This window comes from Furipterus horrens, unplaced genomic scaffold (assembly GCF_987537825.1).
Source record: "Furipterus horrens unplaced genomic scaffold, mFurHor1.1.pri manual_scaffold_7, whole genome shotgun sequence".
Taxonomy (NCBI): Eukaryota; Metazoa; Chordata; class Mammalia; order Chiroptera; family Furipteridae; genus Furipterus; species Furipterus horrens.
The window spans coordinates 52,556,574-52,580,392 of record NW_028327177.1 but is presented as its reverse complement, the minus strand read 5'-3'; the positions used below and the strand labels follow the sequence as shown (position 1 = coordinate 52,580,392).

General features: G+C 32.5%; 1 protein-coding gene across 2 annotated transcripts in view; it reads right to left on the bottom strand.

Annotated features, from left to right (window-relative positions):
- PCMTD1 (protein-L-isoaspartate (D-aspartate) O-methyltransferase domain containing 1) overlaps positions 1-23,819 on the bottom strand; it is a 72,404-nt gene that overhangs the window by 7,848 nt on the left and 40,737 nt on the right. For both annotated transcript variants that reach the window (XM_090283709.1, XM_090283708.1), the window contains 3 exons: positions 17,427-17,529; positions 5,434-5,605; positions 2,367-2,490 (listed from right to left, as the gene is read on the bottom strand). In XM_090283709.1, the coding sequence (XP_090139835.1) occupies positions 2,367-2,490; positions 5,434-5,605; positions 17,427-17,529 (399 nt within the window). The remainder of the gene's footprint in view (positions 1-2,366; positions 2,491-5,433; positions 5,606-17,426; positions 17,530-23,819) is intronic.

The window sequence follows — 23,819 nt, the reverse complement described above, 5'->3', positions numbered from 1 at the left end:
GTGTCATAACTAAATTTGATCATAAGAACACCCTGTTGGTGTCCACAAAGAACTGGAGAATTTCTCAGTGTGGAAAAGTCCACATATCTGGAGGAGAAAAGGATTGGTAGGTGGTATACAGAAAAAATAAATAAGAGTTTTCCTTTAGTTGGTTGGCATACCATTTTTTCCTTTACCTCTTCTAATGGGCCTGCCCTGAACTTTAAGTGGTGTATCCTTCTTCTTAGAATGTCTTATACAAAAACAAAACAAAACAAAACAAAACTATGTGTGTGTGTGTGTGTGTGTGTGTGTGTGTGTGTGTGTGTATAAAAGCTGAATAAAAATCAGTGATGACTCTGAGGAACAGTTATAATTACATTTTAGTAACTGTTCATATGAGCAGTTTCATAGCTACAAAATACATTTGGTAAAGGAATTCCATGTGTATTTTTTTAGGTTTTTCTGTTTGTACTTACATTCTTTCATAATTTAACTCCCTATAATAATGAAATATTCTCTGAACAGAAAGTTATTTATTTATTTATTCATTTTTATCCTTGCCTGAGGCCATTTTTTCATTGCTTTTTAGAGAGGAAGGGAAAAAGGGAGAGAGAAACATCAATGCTAGAGAAAAGCACTGATTGGTTGTCTGCCCTATGCACCCAGACTAGAGATCATTTGTGCCCAGATGGGGGACTGAACCCACAATGTAGGTAATGTGCCCTTACCAGGAATCAAACCCACAACCCTTCAGTTACAGAACAACACTCCAGCCAATTGGGCCACACTGTCCATGGCCAGAAGCTATTTAAACAAAAGGAAGATTTGTTCTTATCCTCCATACATCTTATTAAACTTTGGAAAAAAAAATTTTCATTCTGTGAACATTACTATATGAACTATTTTTTATTTTTTAAAAGCTGACAATTTCTGACTCATTTTTATAAGTTGCTCTTGGTAGCTGATGCCTTTTTTTTTCCTCTTTATTTTAGACTTTTAAGTATATATAAAAAGAGAGGCAATAGTATAATGAAACCCACATACCTGACAGTCAGCGTCAACAATTATCTTTTATGGCTAATCTTACTTCATTAACATTTCCATTTCCCCTTCCCATCCCCACCCAGATTTTTAAAAATTAGATCATTTTACCCAAAAATATTTCAGAGGTATGATGGACTTTTTCTTTTTTCAATTTAAATTCTTCCCCCATTTTACCTTTTTCTATCAAATGTATTCTGACTCTACATTCATAGTTACAAATGTCAATCAACCCAACCCATGGATGTTACCAACTACGTAGATTTATTTGTGTTAATAACCTTAAAAATGAGGGAGAAAATAGTTGCTCATTTCTCATTCATTCTCATAGCTTAAAATGCCATTTTTATGTTCAGGATTCTCATTTATACCTTCCTCATGCAGTAGGTATACACCTACTTGACTACCTGACATTTATAATGCTAACAGAAAACTCAGACATGGCCGAAATAAAACATCTCAGTTTCTACACCTAGTTCCAAACTACTGCACCCCTAGTCTCCCAAATACCAATAAATGATACCATCACTCACTGGCTCAAATCAAACTTTGTATCCCTCTTTTTTCTCTAGCAACAACACCTATATGATCCACTATTTTTTACATTCAAACAACTAACTCTGTCCACATCAACACTGACTCTCTCTTTGAGTATAAGAAAAGCCTCGTATAATCTAGCCTCTATAGCAATGATTTTTAACCTTTTTCATATCATGGCACACATAAACTAGTTACTAAAATTCTGCGGCACAACAAAAAATGTTATATTTTTTCCCGATCTGACAAAAAATAAAAAGGTGTAATTTTGATTCATTCACAACAGATATTGATTGTGTTGGCATTATCTTCCTTTTTTTTTTTTTTTTTGAAAATCTAAGGGAAAAGAGGTCAATGCCCCTGACTAAATAGTATTACATATTTTAAAAATCCTTACAGCACATCAGTTGAAAACCACTGCTCTACAGCATAGTGAATGGGCTTTAACTAAACCTTATTTCTGGTCTTAGAATGACCAAGCTCTTTTTAGTCTAAATAAAAGCTTTTCTGTTTGCTGTCCCTCTGTATGGAAAATAATGCCACTAAATTAAAAAATATATATAATTAATAATTTTACACCTATTAATAAATTCATTTTTGTTTGACTTTCTCCTTCTTTTCATGTTTTCATGAAGGCAGTAACAGTGTCTGGTACAAGCTAGGGGCTTTATTTTTTAAAAAAGTGAACAAATCCATTGAATCCATTACTGAATACCTATTTAATTCTTCATAATTATATAGTCCATTAAATCCCAAACATCAGGTGTAAATCACAGTTCAATTGGAAAAGACCAACAGTTACTTACGGAGTCCCACAGAATCTGGTTTGCCATTATCATTCTTACTTGGCTGCACAAGTGGAGCAAATGAAACAGCAAGAATATTTTTACTTTCCCAAGTATTTTGTCCAGTTCGCATAATTTGTGTTAACTATTTAGAGGAAAAAAAGAAACAAAATAGCTTAATTCTATAAATGTAATTGCCTAATAGTCATAATTTTAACAAAATAATTGTCAATGATTGCTATATAATCACTCATATATAAATGCAACCAACTTACTTTCATTTAAATATTTACTATGAAATAATAAAGAAGGAATCACAAATTGGCTGTTCAAGATAGGTATTTCAATGCAAATGAAATATCCAAATATGGTCAGGTGCGTCTGCATGTTACATCTGGGGTCTAATGGTTTTGAGGGGTATAATTCCAATCCATACCTGCCAATGGCTCCCAAAATACAAGGTCTGTCTGGAAAAAGTCCAGCCATTATTAATATAATGAGAATGCACCAATGCAACATCGATGTAACCTGGGAGCAAGAAAAGTAAGCTGGAACGCGCATGCACGAATAATGATGACTTCACTGTACGAGTCAGAGGGGGCAGTAGATGCTGTTGAGTGAGCATGTGTATTGTGTGGCCGTCATATTAAAAAATGACTGAGCAAGTAGAGCAACAAATCTGCATCAGATTTTGCCTTGAACTTGAAGGTTCCGTAGTGGAAACCATTTGTATGACTCAGAAGGCCGCAGCTATGGGCAACTGGTGATTGGCAGCTTCATCATGACAACGTGACCACTCATGCATTATATCTCATGCAGAGTTTTTTGGTGAAACATCAGATCACCCAGGTGACTCAGCACCCCTACAGTCCTGTTTTGGTGCCCTGTGACTTCTAGCTTTTCCCAAAACTAAAATCACCTTTGCAAGGGAGAGATTTCAGACCGTCGATGAGATTCCGGAAAATAGGATGTGGCAGCTGATGGGGATTGGGAGAACTGTGTGAGGTCCCAAGGTGCTTACTTTGAAGAGGACTGAGGCATCACTGTCCTATGTACAGTGTTTCTTGTATCTTGTATCTTCTTCAATGCACGCCTCTATTTTTCCTATTACATGGCTGGATACCTTCTGGACAGACCTTGTATGTCTAATTAATATAGGTTCAGTTGTTTGGTTAAAGTATTATATTAAATAAAACCATGTTTTGATTACTATAGCAATGAATCAACTTCATGATCTTCCATATGGTAATAAAATACAGATTATAATACTAATCTCAACTTGATATTTCACTATTAAATGTAATTAGTCATAAAGGAATTAGTATGGCTTGATCAATTTAGTACATATCTTGAATTTATATTATAAAAATTATATTATACATTAGTATAATAGTATATAATAAATGTTTGATAAAACACCAATGGAAAGCAGTATTTTAAATGCCTAAAATTGTAGCTTTAAAGGAAAACAGAAAAACGTTTTTCATCTGGGAGTCTCAACCCTGGAAACAGTCAAGTAACAATATTTTTCCAGGAACATTTTTTAATAAATGTTTTTATATTATGTGTTTTTAATAACCAACAAAAAATTTTCACAGTGCATAAAATGGGAAAATCCACTGAAATGCCAATAATATGTTGTGATGCTAAGGGACCTACCAGATAGATACCTCCAAAATGTCATAGTAAGTCCCAGTCATCTTAGACAATCTTTCTTCTACCATACAACCACATGGTGTTTTAAACATCTCAGATTTGGGTTCGTATGAATGTTATATTTTTTTGAAATGGACATCTATAAATTTTTTAAGTAATTAGCTTTTGAAAGATCTACCTATTTTCTAAATAAATTAGTATTTCATACATTTGTTATAAATAATAATTCCAAATCACAGGCAGGCAAATAGCTAAAAAACATTTTCAAATGAGTTTATGTAATAGTAAATGAAGATTTAAAAGTTTGTTTCTTTAATAGAGTTAATCATTCCAAACTAAACCCCAAATAGGATTTCTTTTTTCGATGTTCAAAGAATTAAAAAAAAAAAACACTGGAAACTGAGAAGCTAGGTGTTGTTCAACTGAACCCCACCAGGTGAGAAAAATGAAGGGAAGAGCAGCTTGGCGAATGCAGTAGTCCCCCGTATCCACAGGGCATATGTTCTGATACTCCCAGAGGGTGCTTGAAACCACAAATAGTATTAAACCCTATACATATAATTTTTTTCCTATACATACATACCTATGATAAAGTTTAATTTATAGCTGCAGTAAAAGATTAGCAATAACTAATAATAAAACAGAATTACAAAAACATACTGTAATAAGAGTTATGTAACTGTGGTCTCTCTTTCAAAATACTTTGTTATATTGTACTCACCCTTCTTCTTGTGATAATGTGAGATAATACAATGTCTTATTAAATCTAGAACCTTTACCTTTACACTTAAAGGAAGTACTTTACTGCTTCTCTTTGGCATTTCTAAATCACCAGCATCACTACTCTTGCATTTGGGAGCCATTCAGTAAAGTACGTTGAACACCAGCAGTGCAATACCTCAACAGTCCATCTGGTAACTGAGATGGCTACCACATGACTAAAGGGTAGGCAGTGTATACAGTGAGAATATGCAGGATAAAGGGATGATTCATGTCCCAGGCAGGACAGAGTGGGAAGGCTCAAGATTTCCTCATGCTACTCAGAATGTGGCGCAATTCAATATTTAACAATTATCTATTTCTGGAAATTTCCATTTAATATTTTGAGACCATGTTTGACTATAGGTAACTGAGACTACGTAGAGTAACTGAGACTATGTAGAGTGAAACCAAGGGTAAGAGTGGCTACTGTACCAGATAGTAGCTAAGCTTGGGTGAAAGACCAAGTCTCTTCTAAGAGTAGTATAGGGATCTTTTCTGTATCTGCTTTGGTTAAATAATTGAGTCCATTTCAATTTTTTTCTATGCATATAGATTTATAAAGTGTATTTTTTCTTTAAAAATTATATATACCTTTACTGGTGTTACACTTCACATCTTAAACTAATATGTTTGTTTTCTATGCCACTAAGCAAAAGGACAGTGAAGTTACCTGATCTTCTATAGGCATAACTAGAATGCCTCCAACTTTCAGCAATATTTTCATGTAGTTTTCATGGTCTTTCTGGACTCCAGCTCCACAATAAATTCGATCATACTGATGACTATCAGATGCTATCTGGAGGCAATTGCCAACCACAAATGCCGGTTCACAGAACTCAAATCTGTATGGAAAAACAAATACATTTTAATTCATTTAAACCAAAAAATAGATCTAAAAAATTTAACATTATCCAGTTCTTTGAAATAGTGAAGTTACCACAATTAATTCTAAGGATAAAATGTTATTATAAATGAGTTAAATATCACACTTATGAAATTTAACACTGATTACATATATTATTATCAATGTAGTATAAATACAACATTTTAAAAACATCCTTTTTTTTTTTTGCCACACTGAAACCTACCTAGCTTAAGGCTTAAAAATTGAATATAATGAAAAGCCCATCACAACACCAATCTTGTGACACCACACAAATGATATATGATAAGGATAAGAATTACAAAGATCAAAAATGGAAAAAAAAAAAAAGTGAGAAAAAGCTTCACTTTCCACTGCCCTTAAAAAAAAAAAAAAAAAAAAGAAAACTGGAAATGAGCCGTGCTGGTGCAGTATTCATCTGTGCATGACATTTTTGCTGTGGTTACAGTAGCAAAGCTTGGACACCAGTGTGACCATATACCCTTGCAAGGGAGATTTTCCTAATAATTTTTAGCAGGTACTATGTTACAGGTTTGGGACAGAGAGCAGAATAAATAGTAATTTTTCTTACTGCTGTTGTGGCTCGCGTGATCTCCCTGTGCAACAAAATAAGAGAGATGGTTTCAAAGCAAAGGCATTTTATCCTGGCCACTTGTTCCTGGTTACAGTGTTGGTTCATGATATATAGAGTTGTGATTTTACAAACTTTCCTATTTAGACTTCTACTTTATTCCTTAAATTCTGACAGACCTGAAAATAGTCCCTAACCTCAATGCACTAATAAAACATGTAATCATTTATTAAATTAATGAAATATCCTTTCACTTTTACATTGATTAAAGTTAATATGACCACATAGTAAAATCAGGCTATCATTTGAGGACAAAATAATTCACATTAAAAGTTTCAGCATGCAGTGAAAAATGACGCTGATTGAATCACAATCATTTTTACTTTGTATAACATTCCCTGCCCTTTGGTAATTAAAAGACTTATAACACAATAAGTTTCAATTAAAATTCATTAAAACACAGACACATTATAATCCTTATTAGTTAAAGAAGAGTTAACCAGAATCGCACCCTGCCTTCAATTTCCGGTCTTCTTGGTGGGAGAAGGGGTGTGAATCGGCTGGAGGAGGTTGGAATGGGGGTAAGTAAATAGGGGTAAGTAAATAGTGTATGTCTTATATATAATTTCTTCTCCATTTCTCCACATTGAGATAGACTATGCCTCATTATTTCTTTTACTCTGCCTCCTCACTGGTCACACTTTTCAGGTCTCCCTTCCATCATTTTGCTACCGACAGCGTAGGATAGGTTCAAGCTCCTCAGAATGTCAAGCCGGTTCTTTGATTCACAGTTGTCAAGACTCATTTCCTGGCTCTGTCCCCACCCACAGATACAATACCAAATTGTAGCCAGATTGAATTATTAGCTTCTAATTGTTTAGAGGAACTACTACAAAGTGTTTTGAAACACTCTATCTGTAGATGTGCTTGCTTTTCTTTTCATAAATGCCTACTATCCCTTCAAGATACAGTTCACAGCTTTGCAATGAAACCTTATCCAGTTTTTAGTAGCATCTCATTCTTTCCAATTGCATAGCACACACAAAAGTGTAAATTTACCTATGTTAGCTACAACGTTTAATTTCTCTTTTATATTCAGGACTATGGTTCAACCTCTGATGATCTAAAATATGGCCAAAATATAATTTCTTTGCTTTTAAGTAATGAGATTCTGTGGTTTGATCATTTTATCAAACTCATAGTAAGCATTCATTAAAAAGGTTAGATTATTTTCAATGCAGTCTAAGAAATCTTCATTTTCAATAATTTAATAATTTAAGTCAGTCATAATTTTCAGGGTAAATGTGAACAGGAAATTTAAATAAAATTTTGAATTAGTAAACCCTTTTTACCAACTAGTCTGTAAATCAACTAAAAAATATTCCTAGTGTTAAGTTTCCTACTATTTAAAAATACATGATAGCTTATAGAACTCTCACCTAGAAAAATACCATTACAAGTGAACTAGTTACAATTAAAACTACTCATTTTAGTGATATTTTAAATATTCTCATCCCAGCAAAATGAATTAGCAAGAATTTAGTGCCTGATGTAAAGTTAAATGTGTGACTCTGGTCAAGTTACCTTATAATAGTAATTAGCAAAATTCTTTATGTCAAATACTACTTACTGAGCACCAGTTGTGTATAAAGACTGGAAATACAATGGGAAACACCCATGCCTACATTTGTGGATGAGACTAGCATCAAAAATCTAATTAAAGATTACTTTACAACTATGGTAAATGCTCTAAAGCAAAGAAATATGATTCTGTAAGACAGAGGATGAAAGAAAACTAACAGACCTGGGGAGTCAGAGAAGGGTTCCTTGAGAAAAGAGAAGTTTTATCTTAAAAATGAGACAGTACAATTTAGAGTCACAATATCCAAAATGACAGCCACTAGCCACATGTGGATGTTGAGCCCTTAAAGTGTGGCTAGTCCATATTGAGGTATACTGTAGGAATAAAATTAACCTGCGACTGCAAATATTCAGTACAAAAAAAGTAAACGAACTAACATTTCTTTTATGTTTATATGTGTATGTATATGTGTGTATTTATATATGACATAGGTGTTTGAACAGCCACATAAATTTAAGCAACTGCCCTTCTACTTATCACCTGTAAATAGGAGTTCAAAGACTTTCTCCTTAACACACTTATCCCTTTGAAACATGCTGCTGGTTTTCCTGCTGTCTTTTAATATTTCTTCTAAATTAATTGTATTTCCATCACCTATTCCAGTCCTCAAAAACATTTACTTATTAAATAAGCAAACTATATAAGAAACGTAAATGTTCTGTCAACTCTCCACTTACCAACTTTGAATATGAACCTAAAGTTGACAAATTAAATACGCTGATCACAAAAATCTCAGGATTAGAAGAGAAATTTGCCCAGAAATAGATACAGGGGAAATATAAATGTGCCTATAGCATTCTCTGTATCAACATGATGATTCCTGTTTTACTAACTTTGTTACTATAAATTACTGTAGCTTCATATTAGAGAACGCATGTTTTTTTCCAAAAATGCCAAAAATAAAAAAAATAAAAATAAAACTCAAATAGTAAAACAATACAAAACAAACCCTTTCCTTTTATGAATCAACTGTCCTAACTGAAAGGCACTTTTAGGGAGCCATTTTTAAGATTTTAAATAAGCTACCTTTATTCTAGGAAACAACTTGATGCTTTTGCTTATACAGATGAAAACAAGTACATTTGCTTCAATTTAGAAAGTATTGCAAAGATCATTAGAGAAAAATTGGGGCTCTAAATTCGTAATTTCTATTAATACACATGAAGCATATACTTTATATATATATATATATATATATATATATACACACACACACACACACACACACACACAGACACAGGGTCTTTAGACTTTCATTTGACATAGTTATATTAATTTCCTTTACCAGAATACTAAAATTTGAAAGTTTAATTGAACTCGAGTCAATATTTCAAAAGGATTGAACTATTAGGTTGCTCAAGAAGTTTGTTTTTTTCTGTAAGATGCCTCTAGTAGAGCTTAGTTGTCTTTAACTTCATTCGAAACAACTTTGTTAGACTGTATTGTGAGAGGTGTCACATCAGTGTGCATTTTTTAAAAAACTATCAATATTGGTGAATTTTTGTGTAACCACTTTAATATTGAATACAAAAAATATGCAACATTTTCTGCATATTATGCTTTATTATTTCAAGAAAGGTAAAAATGCAACTAAAATACAAAAAAAAAACAAAAACAAAAAAAAGAGGTGTGTAGTGTATGGAGAAGGTGCTATTGAAAAAATTGTCGAAAGCGGTTTGCGAAGTTTTGTGCTGGAGATTTCTCACTGGACAATACTCCACGGTTGGATAGACCAGTTGAAATTAACAGCAATCAAACCGAGACATTCACTGAGAACAATAATGTTATAACATGCAGGAGATAACTGACATACTCAAAATATCCTAATCAATAAAGTTATTGGTGAAAATGAAAAATGTGTATTTTACGGAAAAAAAAAACACGACAGCAGATGAACTTTTTGGCTAACCCAATATTTCTAAATACAACATAGTAAAACTACAAGGACACAGTAAAATTGGGGAGAAAAGTGTATTATTTTTAAATGTTGGCACTAAAGTACCTAGAACATAGCAGTGAATTCATAAACCAAACCAAACACAGAACAAAAAAATTGTAACACTACCAATTTAGTAGTTATTTAAAAAGTGTCTGCTAGAGAGAGTATCCTACCTAGGGATTATTTATTATACTTACAGCTATGACCTTTTCCACCAAATAATACAAGAATCCTTCACATTAGTAAACAAAACTCTCAAATTGCACATATTTATGACATTATTTTTTTCATATAAAAATGAGCTATGGATCATCCTTCCTAATAAGAAGCTTAGCTTTATATTTCTGACTAGGTATGTAGTTGAAAATACCATTTAGACATTTTGTATTCTGATTCTAAAATTATGGTTTATTCTTATAATAGCATTTCATGTAAATACATTCATACCAATTGAATAACATTTTCCAAAAAGTCTACAATGAAAATTTTTAGGCAGATGTTTAAAGATATGCTCATATCCATATCATATGTTCACATCATATATATGAATAAATGATTGCTTTATGACATAGATGGTGATTACCATGTTACCAGAGTAAACTGCAACTCCTATTAATTCTTGCAGTGTAGAGAAGAAAACAAACATGTTCTTCCTTAGACTTTTACTATCTTCTGAAAGCTGCATCTTACCTAAATTTCCCATACCTCTATAGGCAAAGGACATACTTTAAACCACAAAGACATTTTCTGTAAAATCTGGAAAACTGTAGCAATAAATTAACCAGAAGTTTTCAGTTCATTACAAAATAGTACTACACTACTTATACATTCACACATAAAATCTAACCTAAAAATAGTGAGAGAAAAAATCCAAGTTCCACCTTTTTACATCAACCACACACTAAATGAAACCTAAGCAAGAGGAAAACAAAAATAGAAACAGCAAGAGGTCTACCAAACTGACACTTCCTATGTGGTTATAATTTTACTCATAAATGTATGATTTACACATTCTTTCCCTAGTTTTATGCTTAATTTAGGGGAGTTCATTAAAACTTTATGTCTGTTATTAAAATGAAGAGCAGCAATCACTTTTTATTCTTTGAAGAACACTTCCAAAACAAAATTTTCCAGATAGAGATGATTCACACTCCTAAATTACACTAAATTATATCTCCCAACAATGTTATCTATATTAAAGAAAAAAAAGGTCTCAAATGTGCATAACTACAAATTCACTTAGACTTATACAAATCTTAAAATCTAATGAATGCCCTTTAGACCTTTTTTATGCAAAGAGGGGAAAATATCTGACATACTCTTACTACAATGTACACTGAAAATTGTTTCTGAGAAAATAGAGAACACACATATATCTTGATTTACAACATGAATAGTTGCCCAAAATAACACCAGGATTCTAATCACTTACCTTGGCAGTGGTTTTCTTTATAGATGCACGTTGGAATATCTTCATCTTGAGATGGATAGATGACTTCGTTCACAGCAGGGACCTTGCCAACTTGCCCATATAATTCTTTTGATAAGCTGCTAGGAGATCAGGGTGACCTAGCCTTGCCCTGTAGCTTCCCTCTTAGACGGATAGTCTAGGTCTAGGAGCTGACTGAGAGTAGAAAAAACAACATTCCCCTTCAATACACTGTTGAAGTGGGGGCTGACAATTTGCACACCTAGTTTATTATGTGCCACAGGATGCTGTCATTGAAGTTTTAGACAATTATTCCAATGGAATATAGGATATCAAGGATATAGGAAAAAATCCTACCTTGTTCTCATACCTCATCCAAAACAACCTGCCAAATGAATCACAGAAACTTCTTTGTTGTAAAACACTTTGTCAAAGTATACATTTTGAGTTTTAAGAGCTATGACTATTTCATTAAAATAAGATAAAACTTCAGAACTTTCCATTGGGAAGAAAAGCCAGGGAAATGTTAATCTTTTGATCTCCAAATGCAGTTAAATCATTCAAAAACACAATCAATAATTAAGTTACTTAATTAAAAAATAATTTAGAAACCAATGACTTTACCTTTTTGAGTGTTTCCCTTCCAACTGCATTGAACTTATCTCAGAATAATTCAAGCATTATGTAAAGCAAAGTATTAAAAGTAAATACAGTAATTTTGCATTGAATGAAGCCTTTAGGATCAAAAATAATCTCAACTTTTTATAGGAAATATGACAGGTACCTCAGACAAATGTGAGCCTTTATGTATTTCAACAATGATTTTTTTCTCCTAATAATGTGTTTGAAGCCATTTAATGTTTCCCCATGCCATTTCTAACTGATTTTAAAATATAGTATAACTGCCAGTGCTGAGGACTTTTAAAGGATTTCTGCCACACCATATGAATGTCTGTCATGATTAAAAACTGTTTACAATCTGTAATAATTTTTATAAACCTACCATATGAATATTACTGGCATATAAAAATCTTCAAATATATGTGAGATATTTTGAAATCATGTTGAATATATATTTATAGATAGCAAAACTACTTCAAGTAGCTATAATTCTCCTAAAGACAATTACTACTAGAGTAGTAGTAATTTATTAGAGTAGACAATTTATTACTAGAGTAGTAATAAAGCTGACAAAATACAAAAGCATTTAATTTTTCCAATGCAAATCAAATCACATGAAAATAAAAACATATCATTAAAAACAAAATTATGACACTCCACGTTGCCACAAATCAATTAAATCTCCTATATAATACAAGACTATATTATCTCTAAATTTAATTTAAAACTTATACCTCAACCAACTTTGAGGAATGCATTGCCTCTTCCATTCATCTCTGCCCCCAACAGTAATTCACACCGTAGGTCTCATTAATGAACAGAGTAGGTGAGCTTTGGAACAAAAATGCTATAGTGCCTCTAACCATGTTAATAGCACTCCTTAATTCTAATCTGAAGGACACAGATGATGAAAATAAAAGTGCTGCTTCAACATTGTATCTGGGGCTAAGTTGTTAGGCTGTAATTCATTAGCAGCAGCTTACTGATGGGAAAAAATATGGGAATAAATCAGTGTTTACACAGTCACAGCAAAATCAGAACTCAATAAAAATAGTAGCCTAGCTGAGGTTACAGTTTATCTAACTCTGTTTCCGCTTTGGGAAATATGGACATACATCCTTCCTCTAAGACTGTGGTACCTGGTACTTAATGAATATACAGTACATATTAGGCGCTACTATTTTTATTATTTCATTACTGTTTTAGTACTAAATCATGACTAGTGTATATGATTCAAATAGAGAGAAAATCTTCAATAAATCAGACTATGCTGTACTCATTTGAATACTAATACTAAAACACTTTCAAATCAGCTCCAGCATACTTGGGGATGAAGGGGTAATAGGATCTATCATCTAACAAGGAAATGGCACACTCCAAAGCATAGAGGAAGCCATGTAAACTACATGCACGTGTTTACATATTATATCAATACATAAATGCAGCTATAAGTAAATGCTATACCAATTCCTAACTCATTTGCAAAGTATTTACAGGATAAAGGTTTATAATTCAGACTCCTTGAACTGACTTACTCTTCCAAGTAACCACAGCTGGAGAGATTATTTTGCTTACTGTACATGCACAAATACTGATTCATATAATCTGACCTTCCCCAAGCTTCTCCTTCCCTCGTGAAAGCCAGACACCTAAGGGCCTTTAAAACCTAGGCCCAAAGACTTGTTTCGACCAGAGAGGGCTAAAATAAAGATGTTCTGGAATATATGTGTGAGGAGTAGAATAAGGGTCAGCAAATATGGGGTACAGGCCAACTTTTGCCTGCCACTTGTTTTTATAAATAAAGCATCTATACTAGATACCCTGGACGACCACAAAGATGAAAAAGTGAGTCCTACAGCAAATTAAGCCTGAAAACGCTGATGGAAGCAAAAACGACAAAACTGCAGCTGTCCTACTTGGGCCACATTATAAGAAGGCAGCTTTCTTTGGAAAAGGTAATAATGTTGGGAAAAATATAAGGCAGCAGGAAAAGACCAAGACCAAATATGAGATGGACTGACTCTGTAAAAGAAGCCATAGGCTGAGTTTACAGGAACTGAGCAGGGATGTTTATAAAAAGACATCATGGACATCACTCATTCAGAGGGTTGCTAGGAGTGGAGGCCAACTCAACAGCATATGATACATAGAGAACATCCCTATGCCCATTTCTTTATATAGTGTCTATGCCTGCTTATGCTCTCTCTGTATCAGAAGAGTTGAGCAACTGCAACAAAAACCATTTAGCCCAGGAAACCTAAAATATTTACAAGGTAGTCAGTCTTTTACTGGAAAAGTTTGCCAGTGTTTTAGAGGACCCTTGAAATCAAAAGTCAGTTTTACAAGGAAGTCTGGGGATATCTTAGATAGAGCAAAGGAAAAAACCACACAAGAGAGTCCCGCCATCTCTCCCATCTCCAGGTAAATTCAGAGTAGCTTCTTCAAATTCTTTCACCTGCTGAAACAGGACTAAGACATAGGAAAAAAGCTTGAAAATGCATGCATTTTAATAAGGTTGTTTCTAAAAGAAGGACTATTACTTTCAAGACTCAGGAACCAAGCTTGTTTTATAGAGCACACACAAAAACAGACCTATGTCTTTCAAAAGGTCATCTGACATTATATATTCTAATGTTGAATAGTTTATTGACTTTTTTCTCACCTACTATATTTGAAAGTTTACTATGAACTCCAAAAGATACATGTAAGAAAAGTTTAAAGATGCAGTTTAGATTGTTAAGTGACACGACAATACTTTAGAAAAAGGAACTGATAAAAAAGATCCAAACCAATAGGATAAGCAAGATTGGAAGACTAGTATTATGTTTGAGCTATATATTCTCTCTGTGTTACATATAATCAAGGATAACCTCGTACTAAGGAATGCATAAATAGCAATTAATTTTCCTGCATTATTTTATATTTTTTAAATATGTATTTTGATGACTTGTACACAATTAGATATAATGACACTACTTGGAAATGAGATTTTTAAAATCACTTTGCATGGTACACGTTTTTAATTAAAAAGTCGAGAATAAGAATTACCTACAAACATCAAGAAAACCTGCAAGGAAATCATCAAACACAAATTAGATAAGAAAACTATTGTATCTTTATAATTTCTGTCACTAAAATCAAGTGATATACAGAGAAAAAAAGCTAATGAATAACTCAGTAAATCTGATTAATTAACTTCCAACTACTCACTACTTTGGCAAAATGAAACACTTTCCCAGTATCTACTACTTTTTGTAGGAAAGAATCTTTTATAATCAGATGTACATAACTAATATTTCAGAAAACTACTTGAAAACCAGGATAAAGATTTCCAGTTTATTAATATAAAAATTTGTTTTAAAAATTCATTGCAACAATTCTCAAACAACAATATTATAAAGTCTGGTTATTTTAATGCAAATAACTAGACTTTTAAAAATTATAAAGGAACATTTAGATCACCATATTTTATGATTCATCATTTTATGAATAACAAATCTCCATAATGCAGTAATATGAAATACCAAGGAAACTTCATTATTTTACAATTACATAAAAATAATTTTAAAAAAAAATTTTAAAATTGAGACACTTAAATATAGTCTTCAAACTTATCTATGATATGGATTATTTAATATTTAAATTATACCAACATAGAAAAATGTTTTAAATAATAACATATTTTACTATTTCCTAGGACCATCCCACTTGTCAGCAATAAAACTGAGCTACACAGATACTTGTATAGAAGTGCTTCAGAGATTCACCATTCTTCCTTGAATTTTTTCTGTTTCATTAATAACCCAAAACTGAATTATGTGTGCTATCATATATTGATACATAAAATGCATTACTATCTCACATACATATAATAAAAGACCTCACAATAGACCTTAAACATTTACTAACATAACTTTTATATTTTATAAGTTCAAATATATTCCAAGGTCCATATATATAGTTTCAACATCAAAACAAACTTAAAATAGAAATTCAGTAAGTATAACAAAATCCTACAGTTCTAACAAGCAATATAAAATATTTATGTCCACATCTTAAGCACTTAACATGCTACTTATCTAATCATAAGACAGAAACATGAAAGGGTGCTAAATTGAACCCCAATTTCTTATAAAATTACTTGGACTAAAAACTATTTTGTTTCTAACAATATGTTATTCTTGGAAACAGAATATGAACCAACACGGTAAGCACTTGAAAAATAACTCAAACTGTGAATTAAATGTTATTTATAAAGGCAAGCATAAATAAAGAATGGTATTCAGCAAATTAATGCAGAAAATTCAAGTGGCTTGCTCAAACCCACTGAATTACAGAACAAAATAAAACCTGAGTATTTCCAAACTCTCCCAGGCTTGCCTGAATCTTTAATAATCAGTTACAATCACAGCTAAGCAGACCCAAAACCTCCCCAGTCCTCTACAACACTGTTTTTATTTCAGCGTATCAGTTTTATGTCCTTCAACCAATCAAGTGCCTCTTGCCAAAGTATAAATGCGAAAGGGAATGAAAAAAGGAAAAAAGAACAAAGGACAAGGAGAAGGGGAGGAGGGGCAGAGAAAGAAAGAAAAATTCACTCCAGTAGTCATCCACCGGGCCTTCTTGGCACCTTCCTCAACCCTAAACTCTATAGAAAAAAGCTCTCAGCTCTGATCCAGACTCCTCCAAGTTTCTCACCTCCACGGTCATAGGCAGGGGCTAGAGGCAGTGCGAAAGGCTCACTCCCAATAAGCTGAGTTTAGAACTCTGAATGGTTTTGCATTACAACTGAACTGTATAAAATGACTAAGTTTCAAACTTGTGATTTCTGTCCTTTTAAAAGCGTTCTTTAAAAATATTACTAGTTGAGAGAGATAATTTCAAGGTTCATAGACTAATTTAAGAGGAAGTCCTTGCTCCATGGTATTATCATTGCTGAATTTTAGAAATATTACACACCAAACAGATTTCCCTGCCAGCTGAAGAACCAAAGACTGCAGTGTTTCTTCAAAGGACAAGTATGAGTTCAAAACAATGGTTTTATAAAAAAAAATTGTCAAACACAACCCCATCACAAGATAGTTCAATGTATTTCTCTCATAATTTCCTCAAGATATATTACAAAGAAATTTAATGTTTTTAAGAAAAGTCCCTTGTAAAGCTAACAGGTATCATTCTTATGTTACAAATAGAGAGGGCAGAACTACGGTAATTAATGAATATCCCAAAGGTATAAAACCTCGTTCCAGAAAAGTATTCTAACCCAAGAATCTTTATAGCTTCAGAAAAGGTACTCGTATTATGCTTAATGAATAAAACATTACCCTATTAATAGTGACAGAAGCATATAAAATTAAGTTATTTCATTGATTTATAATTTACTATACATTTACACAGAATAAAAATTATACCATAGAATTATGTTAATTTTTTCTCTCATTTTAAACCATATTGATTTTTTTTGCTGCATTCAACTAAGCAATTCAGTGGCAATAAACTAATATTACTGAGGGACAGACACGCCACATATCTATTCATTAAGTGCTTTAAAGCCAAAACTGTAGATATAAATACTTACTTATCAAAGCTATCACTATTTTTGATGAAGCTCTCCAGTTTTTCCTTGGCATATTCGACCACATCTGAATGAAGCTCAATCCCATGATTTATTCCAAAAGGACCTGCAATCGTAGCAGCATTTTTATAAAAAATAATTAAGTCATTACAGAGCTTAATTTCTGCTCATTTATCACAGGAACATTTAAAGAGGGCTTGAAATATGTGAATATCTGCTAGCCACAGATTTAAAAAGCTAAATGGAAATCTCAGAATTTACATTGCTTTAAAAAAAATGCTCATCTGTCAAGACAATGCTGCCAAAGAAATAGTCATATACTATATGAAGTTTTGGTTCTTTACCATTATATTTTATCACTGGTTAAAAATTTGGTTTAAAATCCTGAAACTATATGAAGTTTAAGTTCTTTACTATTAGATGTTATCATTGGTTAAAATTTTGGTGAGTCTAAAATCTCGAAACCATGGGCTTACATAGATACAAATATCTGACAGCATCCCACCACTACCAATACAGTACTGTAAATGCTAACTTCAAGGGCCAAGACCACATTCTATGCCTTTTGGAGCCCCATTGTCTAGCAGAATGTAGCTATCAGTCACTTTTGGCAGGGCTGATTTTACTCTCCTCTTCCACCATACTTCACTCTCACTTGGTATACTTTTTTACACACAGCCATGGATGAGTAACATTCCAGGAATGAGTAAAAGGGTAGAGCTTTCTCAGGCCCAGATGATTTAGGGATGGCCCCTTTCCCCACCTGGGTACCAACTTACTGACAATATGACTTAACTGGGTTCACACTTCCCATGGCTACTGTGCATGCTGCCTGCGCCATGACCCACAGGAAAGTATTGTTAACACACAATTTCATCTAGTTATTATAGCTCCTTTCAAATTTCTGAAATTGAATCAATGAGGTTTTCTACTCCACATTTTTATTTGTTTTACTTCGAGATTGGTCTCCTAGGAAAAGAGTGCACGCTTATGTTTATGCTATGTGTTATTTATTTTTTGTCTCTTTTATGGACTTATTCACTGTATCTTATATCTGTCTCAGGAACTACTTAACTGGATGTGCCCTTAAGAATGTCATTAAAATACGATATATAAGAATTTTAAAATAACGACAACAAAAAATCAGTCACCAATTATCAAGTTCAAATGTTCAAAGGGCACATAAATGGTTTCTGATCCAGAAACTTTACTGCAAAAATTAAACCAAAATATTCAGATGCTATCTTCAAGCCTAAATTAGATAAAGATAATGCTTTAACCTACTGTATCTCTATCATACTGTATTTGATTTTTAAAAATTCTACTTTTAAAACATATTCAGATAAAAACATTAAATAAAAAGGTACTTGATCCATCAAAGCACAAGACAGAATTTCCTTTGCAATGGTTTTATAGTTTTTAAAATAAATTATTCTGATTGATGCAAACATTTTGCTTCTCATGTTTTGTTTCCTTACTATCAAAACTTTTTATTGGTCTTATCTGAAAGCTGGAATATCCATCCAATATCATTTAAGACCTCCTGTAATTACTTATTATTACCACAGATAAATTGACTAAAAATAAATTTTTTATTAAAAAATAAATGAAAGTGGCAAAAAATTAAGGAAGCACAGTAACGTCACTTTAATTTAGTACTGAATCTAAATATTTTCAAAACTTAAATTTTCATTAAAAATAGTATATTAGGAAAAACCAAATAATGCTCTCTTCATTTAAATACTCAAACTACAATTCCTTAACATTAGGTACATAGTTAGGAAAATACTGTTCTATGAAATTAACCTTATTTTCTTTTACCCTTTTTATAAGGGGACCCACTGAAAGTAAAATATAAAGGAGTTAAAAGATAAATAACAATATTGCTGAAATTTGATGTTTTCTTTTAGACCCAATGCATAATCACTATACTAAAGGTGTCAAAGAATCTGGAAGTCAAGGTTTCTATTCAATATTTCAAACTGCCTTCTTAACAGAGTTCTAGGTCAAAAGGGACTACACAGGCTGTTCATTACTTAAAGACACCAATGGTCTCTTTTTCCTTTTCTTGCTTTCTGATTATTGTCTAAAAGCAAAATGGTAACTTGGAAATAAGGTTTAAAATTTATTAAGAAAATAGTTTAAGGATGTTTTTCATAAAACTTTTCCACATCATCTTGAGACAGGATAAAGACAATTTCATTAACATACAAAACATTTGACAATACCATAAACACAAACACAGGATATATTATGCATTAATCTATACTGCGAACACCATTTATGATTTTAATGGATGTTAACTGTTTAATTTTTAAATAACATGGAAATGTATCTATAATTATCACTAACAAACTTATAATTAACATACTGAAAATAATTAGATAATGTACTAATAAAAGGCAGAACTTAAAAATGCCACCAATCTCATTTATTTGGAATGTAATATACAACTAGAATACATCAAATGTATGATAAAAACGTAGTGTAGTTTATTACAACTAATATTTTGACATCTGTATTCAAGAGAACAGAAATCAAACATGGAAATGCAGAAAGAGTGTGTATAGCTGCTTCTGAGGAAGAGGACTAAGAGGCCTGGGATGGGAAGGGGACATTTTCATCATCACACCCTTTATCTTTAGATAAAGTGTCTTAACCATGCATGCGTAACTTTTTCAACCAAAAAATGAGCCAAAGAGAAAAAAGACAGTAAAATATTTTAAAATAAACAATATAAATGATTCTAATAGAAAGGTACAAGCTGTCAAGAGAAAATAATATAACAGCATCCAAAAGAAATGCTAACACTTTCTAACATCATTAACAGATGAAGCAAAAAGTTGACTTTGTATTCAATAGATTCTAATGTTATTCTATATTTGCCACTGTAAAGATATTTTTCTCTGAAATAGTAAGTGCTTAACTTTTATAACTCATATTTTTTTAAAAAAATGAAACTTATAACAGTTGACCACCATCTTTAAGGCTAAATATTGAAGAAAAAATAGAAACATAATAGAAGTTAAAGATTATTAAAACAAATACACTTACTAGAAAGACCTAGGTATCTTATGTTAGAAATGCTTTTTATTGCTGGCAATAGCCCATTTATTAAGAGCAAGAACAAATATAATAAAATCCCAATATAATAAAATTTAGTGACTTTTTCTTTTGTTGTAGCTGGATCTAATCTAACTCATTTATCACCTACCAGTTAATCAATAATCAGAGATGATACATAAAAGGTCAGTAATTACTAGTTACAGGTATGAAGTATCCATGCTGTATCTACATTTCTTATTTACATCTATGTTGACCCGAAGTTAGACAAAATATACCAGCTTCCCCCTAACCTGAGAGGCTGTTTGAGTGTGATTGATGTTCAGGGTAGAAGTCTTCATGAGGCAGGCCAAGTAATCTAAGAGCTTCATGTGACATTTTAATGCAGTTCTCATTACCTTCAGAATTCTGTGTCAAGCTAATTTACAGAACATGCAGCCACAGGAAAAAAGTACTTCATAATACATTACTAGAAGAGTTCTAAAGATAAAACTAATTTAAGAGCCACCATTTTAAATGAGGACCCAAATCTGAATACTGTGGGGTATGAGAGTGGATTTAAAGGCAGATGCCTTAGTGTCTAACCTTGGTTCCTTCTCTTAACAGCTGCATAATCTGAGATCAGGCCCTCACCATTTTAGTCCTTCCTTCTCTACAGAATGGATCCCTAGGAAAACCATGTAAATTATGTAAAAGTGCTTCACATATTATAAAGTACAAGATGGGTACAGATCATGTGTCCTCTCCTTGTATATAGAACTGGTTAGTTGTAGAAGCAAAACCATAATCTGTAAGTGGTTCTCAACCCTGATTTCATATTAGAATAACCTACTGATTTAAAAATTAAATTTAAAAGGAGATTAAATTTAATTTGATTTAAATTGTAAATGCTTGGTTCCCACTCCAAAGAGGAAGAAGAAATCTTTCAGGGTTTGGCCCAGGTCCTACAGATAACTGGAGCACAACTGCTGTACCCTCCTAATTATTACAAAGCCTGATCTAAGATATTTAAAATGTCTCTGAACTATCCAAATCTCTCTTCTCATTGGTAAAGTGGTATCAAAAATTAATAATCACAAATTAAATCATTTTGGATAAAAGCTACATTTTTACCACAAGAGGGAGTACATCAACCAGTTATTTGGTTTCTATGAAAGCAATACAAAGTTTCTCAGTGAAAACTAAAATATATATGTAAAACTTACGATGATGTTTTATTACTAATTTTAGTTGTATAAAATTAAGCATCTTTGGGGAGGTTTATAAATAACTTCATAAGAATTCAGAGATAAGTAACAGGTAAAAAGCAGACAAGAATAGGCTTGACTCTTTTTTTCCATGAACACCCTAGAGTAAAATGTAGAAACATAAAATAGTGCAAAGATAGACAAAGGAAAGGGGAAAACTAGAAATCGGCAGATTAGTGTAATTGTTAATTAGATAATGAGAAATTGATCTAATGTAGTGCCACTTATTAAGATATAATTAATTTATCATGGTTTCTCCATCCTACTATATCACATTAAAAATATGTTATTACAGAAAGACATATACCGCCAAACAGTTACTGAATTTTGCCATGCTAGTTTAACCATTCTGAAGCTGGTTGGAAAGATCTAAGACTAGAAACTTATTCTCTTCTCTGCAGGTTTAGAAAAGGTCTTATGAATCAAGTCTCGAAACTTACCAGAAAGCTCTGGTCTGAATCCCTAGAACTCCTCTCGGGTTATGGATATATAAGTGCTATTTTTAATATACTTGAATCTTAGAAATATGTTTACACAAAATCTAAAAGTGTTAAACAGTTACAGAGAATGGACACAAACCCCTATGTAAACTAAATGTCAGAAATGTTGAAATACCAAGAATAGAGGTCACAATCAATTCATTTACTTATTTCCACCCAACAGGCTGAAAATACTCAAGACTACTATGTCCAGAGCAACTTATGACTATCTCACACATCTACACTGGAACTTCAATAAAGAGATTAAGTTTCTACCAAAGCAAATTCAATAAACTGAGAAGAAAAATGTGCTCAACTATACCATTATAGAGAACAGTTATAAAAGCTAATTTAAACAGCTTTAGATCTTGATCTAAATTTCACTTTAATGCAGTCATTTCCCCTGGAAGCCATTTTCACCAGCTCTTTCATTCTACTACATATTTATTTGTGAGGTACCTGAAGAGCCTCTTGGGCCAGCACAGTGATCAATTCACATATATACTCAATAAATATTTACTGAGCTAAATGAAGAACGGCCAATGTAACTGATACAATGCTTCTATTGCTAGTTCAGAAATGACATACACAGTTTCAAAGGTATGGGGTATATCTTATGCACTGCTGTATCCTCAGCAGCAACTGCTTTTTAAAAGAATAATGAAGTATATAAATGTAGTAATGGTCCCAAGTTTAAAAGACTCACAAGACTGAGACAAATCACATATAAAAGCATTAACAATGTACATTAATGTCTTAATTTGAAAATACAGTATAGCAGCAAAAAGTCATTACGTTTATGTCACATCTATTTTATCTGATATTATCATGAAATGAGGCATTTCACAGAAGTAAATCTTATGGATAAGTACATTATATTCAAAATAAATTTATTATTAATTTTAGCTGTTTGACAGAAATCCTCTAAAATGTAATACATATTTTCCTTTATGTACCTAAGATAATTCTTCTGACTTCAGGGATCATCTCTATAAACATCATGTACCATTGACCCTTGAAAAACAGGGTTGAATTGCATGGGTTCAGTTACATGTGTATTTTTAAACATAAATGTACACTCAGCCCTCTGTATCCCTGGGTGTCACATTTGTGGATTCAATCAACCCTAAACTGGAAGCAGTATATTTTTCAATCTGCGATCGAAAATCCTTGGATGGGGAAGGCCAACTGCATGCATTGTTCTACACCATTTATAAGAGACTTTGAGCACTCAAAGACTTTGGTCTCTGTGGGATCCTAGAACCAATTCCCTGCAGACATCAAGGGACTACAATTAAGTTTTAAAGGAGTGGAAAGTTATATGTAGATTTTCAATTGCATAGGGGGTCAGTGACCCTAAACACCATGCTTTCAAAAATTAAGGCATTCTCAGGGCTCTGTAATGTTATTCTTGAAATGGGGAGGCAACTAGATAAAATGGAGGAAGGAGAAGAAAAATCTTTCAAAATCTTTCAAAGTATGCCTTTTGATTCTTTTGGATTTTTTAACCATATGAATAATGTTACCGATTCCACAAAATATAATTAAAGAGACAGACGAAGAGAACTGATGTTCAGGCTTCTGTCTTGAGTAATTTTTGGATGAAA